General features: G+C 36.1%; 1 protein-coding gene across 3 annotated transcripts in view; it reads right to left on the minus strand.

Moving 5' to 3' along the window:
• Window positions 1-7,521: 7,521 nt before the first annotated feature.
• Window positions 7,522-17,990, minus strand: part of bicc1 (BicC family RNA binding protein 1) — an 84,173-nt gene continuing 73,704 nt past the window's right edge. For all 3 annotated transcript variants that reach the window (XM_079596340.1, XM_079596341.1, XM_079596342.1), the window contains 5 exons: window positions 17,016-17,170; window positions 16,671-16,824; window positions 15,252-15,409; window positions 14,336-14,435; window positions 7,522-10,689 (listed from right to left, as the gene is read on the minus strand). In XM_079596340.1, coding sequence (XP_079452466.1) covers window positions 10,559-10,689; window positions 14,336-14,435; window positions 15,252-15,409; window positions 16,671-16,824; window positions 17,016-17,170 — 698 coding nt within the window. In that variant the 3' untranslated portion in view covers window positions 7,522-10,558. The remainder of the gene's footprint in view (window positions 10,690-14,335; window positions 14,436-15,251; window positions 15,410-16,670; window positions 16,825-17,015; window positions 17,171-17,990) is intronic.

A 17,990-nucleotide genomic window follows, 5' to 3' on the forward strand; every position in this document is an offset into this window, starting at 1 on the left:
AATTTTCGGTCCATTTTATTTCGCTTTACAAATTCGCTTCCACAAATTCAGTGGTTCGAATTCGACAGTAAATTCAACATTGACATCCAGGAACTGCAGGAAAAGCAGTAGATTACCGAGCATAATCTCCATCTGCTGTTAGTCGACTTCACCAGCAGGGGGTGCAAGCGCGTGTTGTTGACGAAGACCAGAGCAACAGTTAGAGCAAGCCATTCATTCATAAAAACTCATTTATAGAAATGTAAGTGTATTTGTAATTATTATGAGGGATTATTAATGACAAACATTTGTCATTAATTTACTTCCATAATTTACTCTCCCATGGTGTTGTTCTAATGCTGTATGCCTTTCTTTCTTTTTCGGACCGCAAAAGGAGAATTGTGAATAGTGACCAGCATCAAGGTTTATTTATATATATTTTTTTTGCTTTTTAAAGATGCAAAAGTATCACAGAATAGTCCTATTTGACACTTTATCATATATTCCAAGTGTTCTGGTGGTATACAATAGGGTTTGGTAAAAAACAAACGAAAATCTTCATGTCTTCTGTGCACTTCATCATGAGACTCTTTACAGCTTCGCAGTTCACACATAAAAAAAATATCCGTTTGTGTTCGAAGTTAACTGTCAACTGTCATTTTGACTGTCATCTGACAACCGCAGTCCCGGTCTGGAGATATTTAACTCGGTGAAGATCATATATAGATACTTTTTTTGGAATTTCTAGGAGTTGTATTACATGTTGAGTTTCTATTTATCTTGATTTCTTCTTTAATACTGGTCGCTATTCACTGCCATTATATGGACGAGTGCAATTGGGCATTTTAATATACTCCTTTCGTGGTCCGAAAAAGAAAGAACGGCATTCAACACAGGGTGAGTAAATGATGACTTCACTTTAATTTTTAGGGTGAACTGTCACTTTAAGTTCATTGCTCATCTAATCAAAACTGCTCATGTCTTATAGTTTGTGATTTCCTCATGCTGGCATGAACTTCACATAATAATAATCTTCTCCAGAGTGATTTGAGAATGTTTAGGGCAAGAACATTTGACAATCTGTACTAAGAGGTCATATGATCAGTGTTATTAATTTGCTTTTTTGAGCAGAGATCTAAAATAAAATATACATGAACTCAAATAAAATACAACCAGATTGAGCCCAGTCTTAGACATCAGTCGTTGATGCCCTGGAGCTCCAGACTTCCAGAGCTCCACAGTGGTGGAAATTGAACTCCATCCCCACCCAGAGTCACTCTAAGTGGGCCTCACGATAATCGAATGCCGCCCTGGAGCTCAGCTCTCAAAGCAGCCAAAAACCAATTCAAGACTTCCAGGCAGCAGGCCGTTATTCAAGTCATGCCCAGGGACGGTGCATCTTGTAAGGGATGCAGTTTCACAAAACCAGGCAGTCAATTCCTGGAGGTTTCATCCAGAGCTCCACCATGGTGGAAATTGAATTCATTACTCATTAAAAACGGTAAATAAAAAAATATAGTTTTAAATATTTTAAAGTATACTAAAACAACTTGGTATCACTTTACAATAATACTGTAACAAATATATTGGTCATTGTTAGTTAATGCATTAACTAATGTTAACTAATGGGACCGAGTGAAAATACATTTATTATGAAAATAATTATATTAAAATTTTATGCTCATTTTTAAGTGGCGCATGTTGTAATATTAAATGAGGTAAGTTGTTACAATTGAAACCTGGCATTTAGCCCATTATAGGCTATTTAATGGGAAAATAGTTAGACGTGTTATGCCATGATATTATCAACCTAATTTTTTAGCCAGCCAATTTTGTATTGAATTGAATCAGACTCCAATCCAAATTTATACAAAGGAATGTACAAAATTACAACAGTGATAATGTTGTAAATGTAGTAAATCTGATTTAAGGTTTTGTTACGTTTGAAACTAACATACAGTAAAATCACTGCTAGAAAACAAACATCTGTGTCACATGACTTTTCACTTAATACCTTATACAGTACCTACTAAGATACAGCCTTGTGACAACTAACCCCGGTCTCATCTTGAATTACATATATTTTATATAAATTTTACATTTTCTAAAAAAAAAATCCATTCACATAGCTTTAAATGATTAGCTTACATTACATCACCAGTAATGACTAGAGTAAAGCACAATTGATTACAGCTTGTGCCTAGTTATTTTACTGTCATTTAAAGTCTGTAGCCTTTCATATGTGGGAAAATTGATCAGGACAATAAATAAAAGTGTCTGTGGATCAGCGGACAGCAGTTTGAGGTCTGTTGCATAACGGGAAGTATTTCACATTGATTGTACATCTATAAACAGATCAGCTCACCTCATACGACCTGTCTTCAGCCAGCATGGTCACTGTCAGATGAGGTGAAATGTTTCAGCTGGTTCTCTATTGGTGTTTAAATCTAATATGGCGGTTTGAGGTTTAATAAGGGATGCACTAAGGCTTCTGAATGTAAATAAGGTGCATGCAGAATGCAAAACAAGAGGCAAAACACATGAGATGATGGTACAGGCATGCAGGTGAGGTGAGGTCAGGATGAGATTCCAAGTATATCACTTATAAAATGTCGCTGTGACTTATTTTTTTTAGAAGGTATTTTGAAAATGTCTGTCTTTTTTTCCCCCCACATAATAAAAGTCAATGAGGACAATGATCAACCTCCATTGCAGGGGCAAAAACAATTGAAACATTCTTCTTTTTTCTTAGTTTCTTTTTAATTTGTGAGAAATGGACCTTATGAACAAGCTGGTAAAATCATTTTACATCCTGCTTCAAGCAAGGGATGCTTTTAAACACTTTTTTTTGTTCTACAAAATCTAGTGTTAACAATAAACATGTTTATTAAAATGATGCTTGAAACCAGTCAAGCATGAATGTTTAAATATTTGACAATGACCGTAAATTATTTAAGCTTCTTTGTCAGTGCAACATGTTTAGACAATAAATAATAATAATAATAAAATAATATATTCACTTCTGACTCTATTCAACCTAAAAGGAAAACTTATTTGCAGATGAAGATAATTAATAAACATAAAAGTAGTGGTTGAAAGTCAAGTTTGAGCAAATTCGTTCCGTAGCGCCCCCTGTTGGAGAACAAACAACAGCAATGCATTTACATTGGAAGAGGCATAAAACACAGAACTCATCATTAAAACCGACAGAAATAGTCTGTTTATCAAGCTTTTTATATTTTATGTTGTAAAAATAAATTCTGGACTTAATATAAATGGATTTATCCTCTGTTATTATGTGAAACTGATAGTAAATGAAGTAATGTGAATTCATTATTAATCATATAAATAATTGGCATTTACATTCAATTCTACTAGAATATTTTCCCCAAAAAAGTAAAGGAAACACCAATTCATTAATAATTCATTTAGAAAAGTGAACTGGTCATAAACTTTGTGAAACATTATTGTTACCATTGGTGTATTAAACTTTAATGTTAATTTAATTATCTAAATATTGTATTATATTATTAACATACATTCACACTTCAGAAAAGAGGTGCAACAGCTTATTTCTCCTAAACATTATTGCAAACAGTCTAACAAAAAGCATTTAAATTTCAACTGTTGAGCTCTAATAGGATTGATAATCTGGTTAGACAGCACATAGACATCCATTTTATAGATGAGCTTAAAATTCCCCTCATCTGAAAAGAGTATAGTGACATGTGGTCTGTCCACCGAGACTAGAAAATAATGGATAAAGTTATTTTGCTTAATATGAGTACCGTACACACCTTCTAAATGAATAAATAATAACTCCCTTTCCTTGAAGTTTGTATCCGTTTATGAAAAGATGTCTGAATGTTGCTGAGGGATTTAGGTATTGTTGTGGTGAAATAGACACATTTCATCCTCCCAATAACCCTTGGACAGTCTCTCCACATTGTATCCATAATCCAGACAATGTGGCGAGATTCAAAAGCTGGAATGTGAGCTTGTCAGAGGAAAATGAGAATTTTTTCCCCCCTCTTGTTCCAGCCGCAAGCTGTCCTGTTCCATTTCCAATCCAGGCCCGATTTACAGTATGTGCAGAGATAATCCAGACAGAAAACACAATCTAGCAAAATATCAAAACAGTTACACCCAGTTTTCAGAGTATACTTCCATTCTTAACAGATTCACATCTGCATAAAAACAGATAAAATTAACATACATTTTCCCAAAGTGTGCGTGTGTGTGTGTGTGTGTGTGTGTGTGTGTGTGTGTGTGTGTGTGTGTGTGTGTGTGTGTGTGTGTGTGTGTGTGTGTGTGTGTGTGTGTGTGTGTGTGTGTGTGTGTGTGTGTGTGTGTGTGTGTGTGTGTGTGTGTGTGTGAGAGCAAAGGATTTCAGTGAGATCACTGACATATTTGTGACATACTGTAATCAGGCAGGGCCGCATAAGCTCTGGTATGACTGGGTGCGGTTCATCTCAAAACACATTTTACACCGTGTCTTATGCCCGGTACACATTTTATGATTTTGGACTGTCCCAGACGAAAGATGACCAATTGTGGTGATTTCTGTGGCCGTGGCTTCTAAAGAGAGGTTCAAAGACGCCCGTTGTCAAGGTCTTGCAACCAAAGGTCACAGGTCTTGTGGCCTGTGATAATTTTTTACACGATGTCAGAAATTTAGCATGATCTCATCCGATTTTTATCAGTTTTATTTCGATATTCATGACACAATATCCGTCCTTCGGATGAGATGTTAAACTGAGGTCCTGACTCTCTGTGGTCATTAAAAATCCCAGGATGTCTTTAAAAAGAGTAGGGGTTTAACCCCGGCATCCTGGACAAATTTGCCCTTTGGCCTCTGTCCATCTTGGCCTCCTAATCATCCCTATATACTGATTGGCTTCATCACTGTCTCCTCTCCACCAATAAGCTGGTGTGTCGTGGGTGTTTTGCAATATGGCTGTCTGGCGCCACTAGCGCATGCTGATGACGTTTTATTCTTCTGTACTAACCTGCACGTGTTATCATCGTACAATTTATACATAGAATGAGAGGTAGAGTTTTGTGTCATAAGCACAGCAGTGATAGAAACCCCATGTTTCTGAATGACAGATCCTAGTGATATCATGTAGATGGAGAAGAGAAGTGGTCCAAGTACTGAGCCCTGAGGCACCTCAGAAGCTAGATATTGCGACTTAGACACCTCAACCTTCCATGACACCCTGAAGGACCTACCTGAGAGGTAAGACTTGAAACATTGGAGTGTGGTTCCTGACATGCCCTTCATCTTGAGGACTGACAGGAAGATCTGGTGGTTAACTGTGTCAAAAGCAGCAGACAGGTCCAGTAAGATGAGTACTGAGGATTTGGAAGCTGCTCTTGCTAGTCTCAGAGTTAAAAAAAAAAAAAAAAACGATAGCAGGGCAGTCTCACTTGAGTGGCTCCCTTTGAAACCAGACTGAAGGTTGTCCAGGAGGTTGTTCTGTGTAAGAAAGGTAGAGACTTGGTCGAAAATAACTTGTTCACATGTTATTGTAATAGCAGACTAATGCAGTTATAATGCAGTTATTAGAGAGAGAGAGAGAGAGAGAGAGAGAGAGATTAAGCGTGTGAGTGTCTCTCAACAGGCCATCAGCCATATCACCCTGTAGCCCAAGACTGGTTTCCCACTGAAGCTAAGCGGGGCTGAGCCTGGTTAGTACTTGGATGGGAGTCCTTCTGGGAAAACCAGGTAGCTGCTGGAAGAGGTGTTAGTGAGGCCAGCAGGGGGCGCTCACCCTGTTGCCTGTGTGGGTCCTAATGCCCCAGTGTAGTGATGGGGGCACTATACTGTCAAAGAGCGCCGTCGTTCAGATGAGACGTTAAACCGAGGTCCTGACTCTCTGTGGTCACAAACAATCCCAGGATGTCTTTCGAAAGAGTAGGGTTGTAACCCCGGCATCCTGGCCAAATTTGCCCAGTGGCCTCTGTTCATCATGGCCTCCTAATCATCCCCATATATATAATATACAAATTGGCTTCATCACCCTGTCTCCTCTCCACCAATAAGCTGGTGTGTGGTGGATGTTCTGGCGCAATATGGCTGCCGTCGCATCATCCAGGTGGATGCTGCACATTGGTGGTGGTTGAGGAGATTCCCCCTTCTATGTAAAGCGCTTTGAGTGTCCAGAAAAGCGATATATAAATGTAATGAATAATTATTATTATAACAGCGTTTGGCACCAGCGTCTAATAGCGAAACTGTAAGTTTATCTGACTGTTGAGAAATGGCATGTAGCTTTGTTAAACAGCTAAAGTTGTTAAACTATTTTACTGATAAAATCATCAGATCAGAGCTGACAACAGGTTTCTGTGCGAGTGTGTGTCTGTACTGTATGTGAGTGTGCGGGAGTATGCTGTCCATACATAATAAAAATGAAATTTTGTGGCAAAAAACATGGAAATAATTTGTCGTTTTCATCATTTACTATATTTATTTGCTTGGTCAGTGTCGTCGTGGGTTTTGGTTCTTTTTCTTTTGAAGGATGTAAACCTTTGACCTTTGAAATAACAAATCATTTGGCGAAGTGATATGGAACTATAATGCAGTCAAGACCTGCCTGTAACTACTTTAGCTGTGCGTTTCCCTGGAAATAGTTGCACACCTTAGAATGTTCGTCAACGAATCAGATTCAAGGATTCAACAGTCCTGCAGCATAATACAATGATTATCTCAGGCACTGATCATGGGCTTCATTTAATGTTAAAATAATTTGATGTGAATGTAACGAGTAGGACCTGAGGGGTTACATTGGTGCCATGACCTGGATGGGAGTGAGGTTTAGGGGGGTGAGTGTAACTGAGGCCAGCTAGTAAGAGATTTGCAGGTAAAACCTCACTCCCCTGATCTCAAGAGGCGCTCTAGCGACTAACACTAGATACTGCAGTCTTTAGCCTCCTTGTTAGAGCGACCACCTCCAACGCCAGAGACCTGGGTTCGCACAGAGCGGAGTGAGCAGGACCTGAGGGGTTTCATGAGTTTGACTATCATTTTGCTTGACCCTGAAAGTGACGATGGAAATTCACCTCATTGAAAATAAATGAAAGGAAACAAGAACATACAAACTGTTAACTCAGTATATTCTGACAAATATTATATCAGCCTCTCAGGGTGTATTTTTAATAATGTTAAAATGGTGTTGATGAATTTGATTATAGCCTATAGTTATCTATTTCGTTGCTAGTGCAGTGCGCTAGCAGAGAGAGCCCGCCTACATTTCCGATTGGCTGTGATTTTTGATTGATTCTGTCTTGTCTTGAAGTCGTTTGGCGTCTGGTGTGGATACATTTCGTGTCGCTTGATTCTTATTGTGTTAACGTCTGGTTAACGCTAGTCTTTTTCCTCTCTACTGCCACTACATCTACTTTAGTCAGACATTCACAGATGTTCATGCCACTAACAAGGGAAATAAATTATTATGTAATATGTATGCATTTTTAAATACACAAAGCTAGACGTCAGACCCAAATGTCATGAGGATCATACAAATGGTGGAATAGCCAACATAAAATGGAAAAGCTTTATTCTTTCATAACACCTCCAACTTATAAAGACCATCCAGCAATACCACATTTATGGCAATTATACAAATTTATGACCATCGTCATAGAACATTACAATGGAGTATATTACAAAATCTGCGCCAAGCTCACAGAAAAGTCAATCCCAAGGCACTGGCCAACTAACGTACATTTGGAAGAATAATACTGGTTAATGTGCTTCACTGCTCTGTACATTTGTGCACATGATGTATGTAACCTCATAACCCAGAGGTTATGCAATTGACTTTGGTCAAAAATACTCAAAAACGTGCTGGCCATGTGAAGGCCATGTCAGAATATTAAGACGTCCCTTTTTTTTCCAGAGAACAAAACAATTCTACAAATGAATTACAATCGGTCTCTCACTAAAACAGCATTTGATGCATATAAAAGGCTCTAATCTAAGATATATCAAAGTAGCAATTTACTGAAAACAAAGTCTATAAAATGAATTCACTTTAAAAAACAAAACAAAAACAAGGAACAACCAATAAAACGCAAAAGCGTATATGTGCTTAAACGGAAAGATTTAAACCTAAAATGGCAAAGTGATTCTTTGCATAGTCTTTTGCATTTTATTAATAATAACATTTTAGGATACACAGAGAGAGCTATTGTTTCACTCATTTGTCAGTCTCAATTTGATTTAAAAAAAACATTACAAACCATTACACAAATTGATTGGTTGATTGCTACTGTCTGTAAATTATCAAAGCAAACTACTTAAAAAAAAGTCTATAAACAATCATAATAAGACAATACACAAAAATACAAACTTAAATAGTACCTTTATCACGTGAGGTACAAATTCAATGTACTTAAGAGCTAAATGGAAGTACTAATTATATACCATACATGTAAAGATAAAGCAATGCACTGCGAGATTACTCTGTAAGTGGTACTTCCCAGTAAAACACTGTACCTTTGAGAGATCGATAGTCTTCGATTACTTTGGAAAAGTTGTCAGTGCAAGACAAGAGGCACTTGGTGGTATCAATACTTCGGAGTACATCTGGCAACATTCACAGCTTTAGATATAGTCAGAATTTAAAAAGACGTGCTTTGGAAATATCCGATACGGGAATACAAAGAGCACGTTGGGATAGCGTAACAATGGTGAGAGAAGATAGAGGTAAACGAGCCGCTTTAAACGGTGTAGGAAGTCTCGAGCTCAAGAAAGCAGCACAGACTTTGGTCGCGTGCAGGAGAAAAGCCGTGGATTAAGCCATGGTTTGCTCGGAGAAGAATTCCAAGTGCGGTCAGTGAAGACTTGTGGTCTGTGGCGTTCAGGAAGGTGGTTGAAACAGAGCTGGTGTAATTTGCACTTCAGTCAGTAGCTAAAGAGAGGCACTATTTAGAGAGCTACTACTGACAGGCCGGCTATAAGCTCTAAAGACAACAGCTAAAGGTATAGCTCATCTAAAATTTGTAATTCTGCATGACTTCTTTCTTCTGCAGAAACACAAAATATATTTTGTTCATTCAATTAAGGTCTAAAGTTGTATTGGACCCCCATAAAATTAGACAGTTGGGTTCCGGTAGTAAAAACTCTTTTTTTTTTATGTTATGATAACTTAAAGACTGTTAAAGGTTGTTGATCAATGGTATATGCTTTTGCTGAAGCATCTGTTTGCATTATTTTAATTTTTTATTTAATAATCGTAATTAATAGATGATTTTCATGGAACTACACTACCCATGATACTGTGTAGAAAAGTCCACCAATTAGTTGTGACGAGCAAATCATGACACAAGTTCTCTTTAGCACCAGCCCACTTCACGAAGCACAGTGAATGACGTAATCAAATTAGTCTCCCTAAAATATATAAATGTTTGTTCATGTACGCATATTTTGCAATAAACTTAAAATATAGTGTTTCTAATATAATGAAATATAATCAACAGCATTAAATCGTTTTTTATTTGATAGTCATTCGCAATGCTTCATGGGATTGCAGTTCTTTCCTTCACTAAAGCCGTTAAGCACACAGTCTTGTACCTTTGTCTTTTTGGTCAATTTTCAAACACTCGCTTCAAATCAAAGTTTGCAATGTTGTGATTCAGCTTGTAGCTGGTTGGTTCGGCTCATGGCTTATAACTCTTTAGCGAAGAATTTAATTTAAAATTAATGGAGAAAAGGAGAAATGAATGAAAAAAATACTTCTGGAGCCAGCGCCGTTGAAAAAGTGAGCGGGCACTAATGCGCTCTATTGACTATCATTGTATGGCTAAAAACAGCTGAAACATTCTTTAAAATGTCTTCTTTTGTTTTCCATAGATTAACGAAAGTCAAACAGGAAATGATGGTAGAATTGTCCTTTTTTTATGAACTATCCCTTTAAGAGTAAACAACTTAGGTTCAGAAAAAAACATATATAGACAATGTACAATGGACCTTAGTTAGGGTAGACGTCATATTTCATTTGACTTGAATGAAAACAAGCCTGTGAGGGATATACGTACACTTTTATTTGTGTTGAATGCGTCTACTCTGACTAAGGTCCATTAGTAATTACAACAGGCTGGTGATTTCACTGTGGTGCAGCCCGTGGCTTGAGATAAGATTCCCATATGGATAATTTGTGCAGAACACTTTGGCTTGATATCCATTTAAGTGCTTTAAGTAAGATCCAAGCGTATCTAGTCAGGCGAATCTGTCCGTAGATAAAGCATTTAGCATTTTTTAAAGTGCAAAGAATTAGTATGGCGAAGCCTAAGACGAGCATATAAATAAAAGTCTACCTGCTCCATATACAAGCACAGTGCAGGAGCTCCAATGTTCCTTCACAACATGTCCTTCATTTTAACATGAGTACCATATTGCATAATGTACCATACTGCATATAATATTCAACAGTTCTTTGACCCTTAACCTCTGTTTCATGGACATTGTTTATTTGGCACAGTTTCAGAAGATCCGGGTTTTGGTCCAGTATTTTATGTCAGGTTGGGAATGGGAATTTGTGCAGTTCAGGCTGTGCGTTGATGCATTGGCATGGGCTCACCAGCGCCCGCTCACACTGGCAATGTCTGTGTGGAATTGGCGTGGCAGTCGACCGCTGGCGCCCCCTTCCAGGAACGAGGAGCGGATGTTGGGCGGCTCGAAGAGCTTCCTTCGGTTCTTGTTCAGCTCTGTCAAAACAAAAAGAGGGCTTAAATATTCATTGTTTACACTGCATACATGCAAGTTAAAGTGACGATGAAGCAGAAGTAGAGACAGATCTTTTTTGTACTATGAAGTACATCAACGTTTAACGGATTATCAAAAAAGAAACCAATGTACGGCAGAAACTTGGTTCTATGCATCGGTTGTTGACTGGATGTTGACAACCAGTTAGAAGTCTTACTGGAAGATCCAGCCAAAATATAAAAAAAAATACAACATGCACAGATGAATCATTCGCAACAAGATCTATAATATGCAGGGAAAATAGACAGGGTGAATTTCCATGTAATGCAGACTTCAACACCACAGAAACACTGAGGCACTGCCGAAAAACTGAACTTGCTAAACAGGCAGATGGTTCAATGACAAATAAGACTGTCTAAGATAAGGAAAAGGAATAATGTTTTGAATATCCACATATGTTTATCATAAGTTCTTACACATGTAATGTTTATATTCATGTTTGAGTCATAGGGTTTTGAAAAACTTTTAAATATTATAACTATATTTAAAAAAATTTAATATAATGACTGTAAAATGTCATGTGGTGCAACTGTTAAATAATAACAAACATCATTTATATTTTGTCAGGATAAAAAGTATTTTATAACCATTTAAAATGTTTTTGTTAACAAATATAAATGATTAATTTATACATTTAATTCAGTTTTCTTGAGAATTTGTACCAAGATTTGACCAAATTACTGATATATATATTTGTAATTAGCGAATCTATTGTGTGCTGCAGGGATGACTTATTTTTGTAGGCCAAAACCCAGAAACGAGTTAGCATTGTAGCACTTCCGGTTCCATTGTCCTGAAGTCAATGGGTTTTTTAAATGTTTTTTTTGTTGTAATTTGTTGTCAAATGCTTGAAATAAGGTCTGGTAAACACAAGCTCAAGATATTTTCACGCTTTATTGTACGACATATAATACCAGCCATTGAAGTTTTTACTTGTCTTGAAAAAGGCGGTTGCTAACAAGTGGCTAAATGGGACCACAGAGGCTGTCGGGGGCATTCAAAAAATCATTACACCGAACAGGAAAACGCATCTATTTTTGCAATCAGCTTGTTGCATTCTCATGCATTGTACCTTAAAAATTTGTCCAAATAAGGTATACTACCTTAAAATGATGCCTATGTTGAAAGCTCACTATGTTTTCAGAAGCTCAGAGTGTTGATAGATTTATTAATTTACTTATTTACATAGGTGGGTTTGACAATGCCAATGTTCCCTTTTTTTGCTGTAGAGGACCCAAGCAAAGGAGGACATTTCTGTCACTGGGACCTAATTTGCATCAGCCCAATAGGATTGTGTTTTGGCATCTGAGGTCAGTCAGAGAAATAAACACGGGCCTGCGGTCATTTCCTGTCCTCCTCGTACCTCTACATTTTAGAATCCCATCTGTGCCATAATTTCACTTTTAACAACGAAAGGGCTACCTCAACCTCAGGCATTGTGTTATATTCTCAAACCATGGGGCTGATAAAACAGGAACAATGTTTTTGTTTTAGTAAATATCCTGGCCAGACTGCAGGAAGTCATTATGGTTATCTAGCAGTGGGTGGTCGAAATATATCACAGATGTTCTAGATGTCTAATGGCCAAGCTTGTCACTTCCAGTTGCTGTCATGCTGGGTTGTGGACAGTCAGTCAACCCTGGCCGGTTATGTAAGTAGAAAGCCAAATCCAATTTCATCTCTGACACCTCAATAAATCATAAGCGTAATCCCAAAACCCAGCAGCTGTCCAAATTACTCCAAGCTATTAAAAAGGAAAATCTTGCATGCCATGTTGTGTCCATCTGCTATTATGGTTAATGTTCTATTGGTTGGTACCAAGTTTGATATTAAACTTTCCGTAACACTTTATTTTAAGGTGATGCAGTTACAGAAGTTAAATGTACTTACTATAGTAATAACAGTAAATTATGCATATTGCCAAAGCAACTAACCCTAAACCAAACCTTAACCTTATATTAAGTGCATGTAGTTAACTAACATTACCAAAGTCCCTTTAAAGGACAATTCCGGTGGAAAATGAATCTAGGGGTAATTAACACATGGTTACCGAGTCGATCGTTCTCTGGGATGCGTTTTCATGATAATCAAATGTTTAGTTTTATCTCTAAAAACAGATTAGCTTATAAAGCTAGTATATGGGGCATATAATAGGTAAAAGTAAATCACTAGTTAATACCACTAACAAGGCTCAAAATAGCCTCACACTAACACGGTAGCATAATGTGGGTCCCTACATGCAAACCGAAGCATTGAGAACTTTGTAAGTGTACAGACAGTTTAATAAGAAGATTCTTTATAAAGACAGTACATTACGCATACAGGCAGGAGCCATCTGGGAAAACAGTCTCGACTAGTCGAGCCACGAACGCCGTGCTACGTTAAATTTCACAAACGTAATTTCTATCGTCCAGCTCACTTAGCACGACTAGTCGAGACTGTTTTCGACAAAATTAGGTTTTTCAGATTTTATCGTGCTGGATCCTTTACTGGAAATAACTCGCTCCCACTAAACGTCTAACTCTTTAAATTCTTGCAGCAGGTAACAATACAAGTTGACACCATTATGACTAAAAGTTTGCTAAGAAGTATTTCCTACTAAATCAAGCGCTATTTGACTCTGGTAAGTGGATTTAGAGCAGACTGGTGGGAGTGGCCTTGGTCAGCGACATGCCCAGTGCATTATGGTTGTTGAAGTTGTCTAACATATTTGGCAAAAGAGAAATATGTCACAGTCAGGTGGCACAGATTTAAAAATGTTTCAACTTTATACTTTATAGGCACTGGCAGCCAAGTTTTATTGAAAGCCCATTTCGCCAGTTGTGAAGTACCCCTTTAAATGTAAATAGTATGTCTTCAGTGAATGTACAACAAAAAAGATCAGATCTGTGCATTAGGAGGATCAACCTAAAACTTAAAGCAGCTTAATTGAAAAATACTTAAAAATTACTTAACTCGAGTAAATAATTATAAACAATTAATAATAAATATATATTATATATGTGACCCTGGACCACAAATGGGTAAACAAATGTTTCTTTAATTGAGATTTATACATCACCTGAAAGCTGAATAAATACGTTTTCCATTGATGTATGGTTTGTCAGGATATTTGGCTGAGATACTATTTGAAAATCTGGAATCTGAGGGTGCAAAAAAAATCTAAACATTGAGAAAATCGCCTTCAAAGTTGTCCAAATGAAGTCCTTGATTTTGCGGCATCCACTCATAAAAATATTTGTTTGATATATTTACGCAAATTTACAAAATATCTTCATGGAACATGATCTTTACTTATTAATATCCTAATGATTTTTGGCATAAAAGAAAAATCTATAATTTTGAATTTTAATATTGTTGGCTAATGCCACAAATATACCCATGTGACTTATGACTGGTTTTGTGGTCCAGGGTCACATATAAATAATCAATGTCTTAAAAATAAAACTTTATTAATAGGGTATATATATATATATATATTTATTTATTTATTTTTCCTGTGGAATCAAGAAATATACAGAGAATCCTTAAAGGTAACTGGTAATAGTAATGCGACAACCCTAGTTGTTTGTTTGAAAGGGAACTGACCTGAGATGGCCAGCAGCATTTTCCTGCGGGCTCCGAATGTAGTGATGCCAAGCTCTTTCAGGTCTTGATCCGTCAGCGTGAGGAATGTCTGAAGGTCAATCTGATAAAAAGATAGAAATGGCATTTTTAATTTGGACTTTCAGAGAAAAATTTGTGTGGTCAGAGAGACATATTCCACAATCAAACCTGCATCTGAGTGCATGTGCACTGACCACTACTCTAACTTTCTGATGATGTGTTTACAAGATAAAAGCCAGAACCAAACATTGGACTCCACAGTGTTATCTCTGGCATCTTGAAATACAGTGCTTGGCATATTGTATGAATCGCATAACTATCTTTGGGCTTTTCTAAGGCTTTCAGTTCTGTGCTGGAAGTTGCGTCACAGTAACCGCAGTTTCAGACAGTACACACAAGTGACATAGAGCTGTCTCACTGACAGTGTTTCTTCTCCGTAACAATTATGTGGCTCTACACAAAACAAAGTCATTTCTGGGTTACTACATTGAGTATTTATTTTAATAAAAGCCATACATTATAAAATTGGAGCTGGTCATTCATAAATAATACATATTAAATATTAAAAATTGTGAAATTTAATATATATGAGATGAAAAATGTATATCCAAATTGTTCAGATTCATCATGTGTGAAACTTGCATTAAACCTAACAGATGTGTTTATTCAAAAAAGGTTAGCTGTTCACTCCAGTATTTCATGGTGCGTCATAAAAGCCTATTTTGCCAAAGACTGTGCTGATAAATAACATTTAAATTGCCTTCTAAAGCTAAAATAGTCTAAGCGCTGAAAGACATAAAACAACCTCCCGGTGACAGAAATCATCTAAAACTCATTTACGTGCTCTCATATCAAACAGCAACACTAATAGAGAAGATATCGGCAGCCCCGTCTGTACCTCCTGCTGTTGGAAGACGTCGGTATACTTCCCGAGGCCAAGTTTACTGAAGAGCTCAGGCAGATCAGATCCTTTGAAAGATGAGTTGAGATTACAGCCGTTAGTTCCCGTCACTGACGAGATGCAGTCCATGTAGTTGCTGCTGCTTAGGTAGTGCTCTATCCCAAAATACATACACAAATAGTTACCAGTGTTTACCAGGTTACCAAACTGTTCACTTAAATTAATAAGCTGCCAACCAAAACAGTATTTTATGGCTTCACGGATACTTTGTCTTGGTCAAAATGCGTCCACACCCTGGTGAAAAGCAAGTGCGCTTAATTTGATTCAATGTGCACTTTTAGTGTACTTCAAATCTTAGAAGTATTTTTGGTTACACTTTATTTTACAGTGTCTTTGTTTCATATGTTACATGTATTTACCATAGTAATAAGAGTAAATTATGCATAATTACACGCACCTAACCCTCAACCAAACCTTAACCCTCTAGTAAATACATATGAATTAATATTACTCAGTACTTCAATATAATTACAATGTAACAACGATAAAGTTAAAATAAAGTGTAGAAAAGAAAAGAAAGATACTACAATACTTACTGTAAGTACACTTTTAACACTTTTAATAAGTGCATTTAGTACGTAATAATGTCAAATAGTTTTACTTTCAAGTATGTTTTAAATCATTATGTTTAATAATCTTTTGTTGTGATTTAAAGTACTTATTTTGATTTGCTGACGAAAGTAAAATACTTCAATTGTAATTTAATTTTAACTGCAATGTTTTTACCCAGTTACATTTAAAGTAAATTAATTTTAAATGTACTAATTTGCAATTTGTGTAATTACAAATATATTTACATACATAGAAGTTTCAGTAGAAATTACATTAAATTACATTTTAGTTTACCATAAATGCTTGTGTATGTATGCAATATATTAGGTTACTAGGTTATTAGGTATTAGTAAAAATTTTTCAAAGCCAATAGAATTATGAAATTATATATAAAGATGTACTTAAGTTCTACTTAAGTATGTAAAAAAACATTATTAAGTGTAATTTAAACTCAAATAAATTTTCCTTTAATTATTCTAAGTAATTGACATTTTTATTTTTATTTTCATTTAATTGCAAATATGATACAATGATGTGTCTGAAAACATTACATTGCAGTTTATTCTTTTAAAGAATATTATTTGCGTATTAAGTACTCTTTTTAAAAGTATGCTTGAATGCACTTCTTCACAATGGCAGTAACAGTGATTTATAAAGTTAAATGATGTTTTAAATTACATTTAATCACTAACATAGTGATATTTAGTCATTTTTGTAATTGTAATGGTCAATCATAAGCATTTAAAACATATGCCTTTTATTTTGTCGCATTAACACAGTCCCGGCGCTGACTGAAGAGCACACCTGTTTTGTTCTGCTTCCTCTTTGGGCTGATGGGAGAGGGGTATTCGCTGTGTATCGGGAGCCCGCTCCCATTCCTTTCCCTCCAGTTATCCGAGTCGCTGCCACTCGCCATCCCCTCTCTGCTGTTGGAGCGGGACAGGGCTAGAGGCGACCCCTTATACAAATACACATCATAGATCGTGTTTATTCCACTAAAAACCTGCAGTGATACATCAATACAAAAATAATAAAAACAAGCAAGGCACTGCCAGAAAATCTGTGAGAATGCACTGGATGAACTACAATCAGCATAGAGCGATTCATAGAGGCATTTGCTTCTCCATCTGCTGGAGTTGTTGAGTTTACCTCATATGTAGTTGACATGGTAGGTTTATAAGAGACGTGGTTCGCCCTGCGCAGCTCCTTAATAGTTTCTGCAGGCATAGACTTCGAGAAGCCCAGACCGCTCCATGTGTTCGTGGGGGTGCGGACCTCCGTCACCACTGGCTTCTTCAACATGGCTGAAAAGAGAAACACAGAAAAAGATACATTTAAACAACTTGTAGGTCAAGTCAAAGTCACTGCCTATGCATCACACTTTATTCAGACTCACACATGTGAATCATCGAGAATTATGCCTGACGATATCCTAGATAGAAAAAATATATATTTACATTACAATTTGCAACATATATTTATTTTATATTCCATATATATTTTATAATATATACAATATAATATATATATAATGATATATTATATTATAAAATATTATTTAATTAAATTTAATATATAACTGAATATAAATATTTATTATATATATTTTTTTTCATTATTAATTTTAATTGTATAATATTACTTCTCATTACAGCAATGGAAATTATTTGTGTCTGTATAGTGTAGGATCATTTAAAAAATTTTAATCCTAATTTTTTCGTGCTATATATATATATTATATATATATATACTATATATATGCAAATATTTTTCATTCTATCTAAATACTGTTTAGTTCCAATTGAAAACACAGCAACTTATACTGGTAATGATAAGGTGAACACACACACATATATATATATATATATATATATATATATATATATATACCGGTATATATATTTATTTTGTTCATTTGTTTATCTCTCTTATTTTTATGGGGAAACATAAACGGTATTGACGTTTTTTTATGAGAAATTATAATTAGTTGATCTAGAATTGAATGCCAAATTCCCTAACATTGTTTTACAATAAAACTGTGCCACATTTCAGTACAGTTCCAACATAAATCATTAACAAAGAACCGTTCACAGTATGAGGTGAAGAAAAGCGTTAAAACTGGGT

Source organism: Phoxinus phoxinus (genome assembly GCF_949152265.1).
Source record: "Phoxinus phoxinus genome assembly, chromosome: 21".
NCBI classification, from domain to species: domain Eukaryota; kingdom Metazoa; phylum Chordata; class Actinopteri; order Cypriniformes; family Leuciscidae; genus Phoxinus; species Phoxinus phoxinus.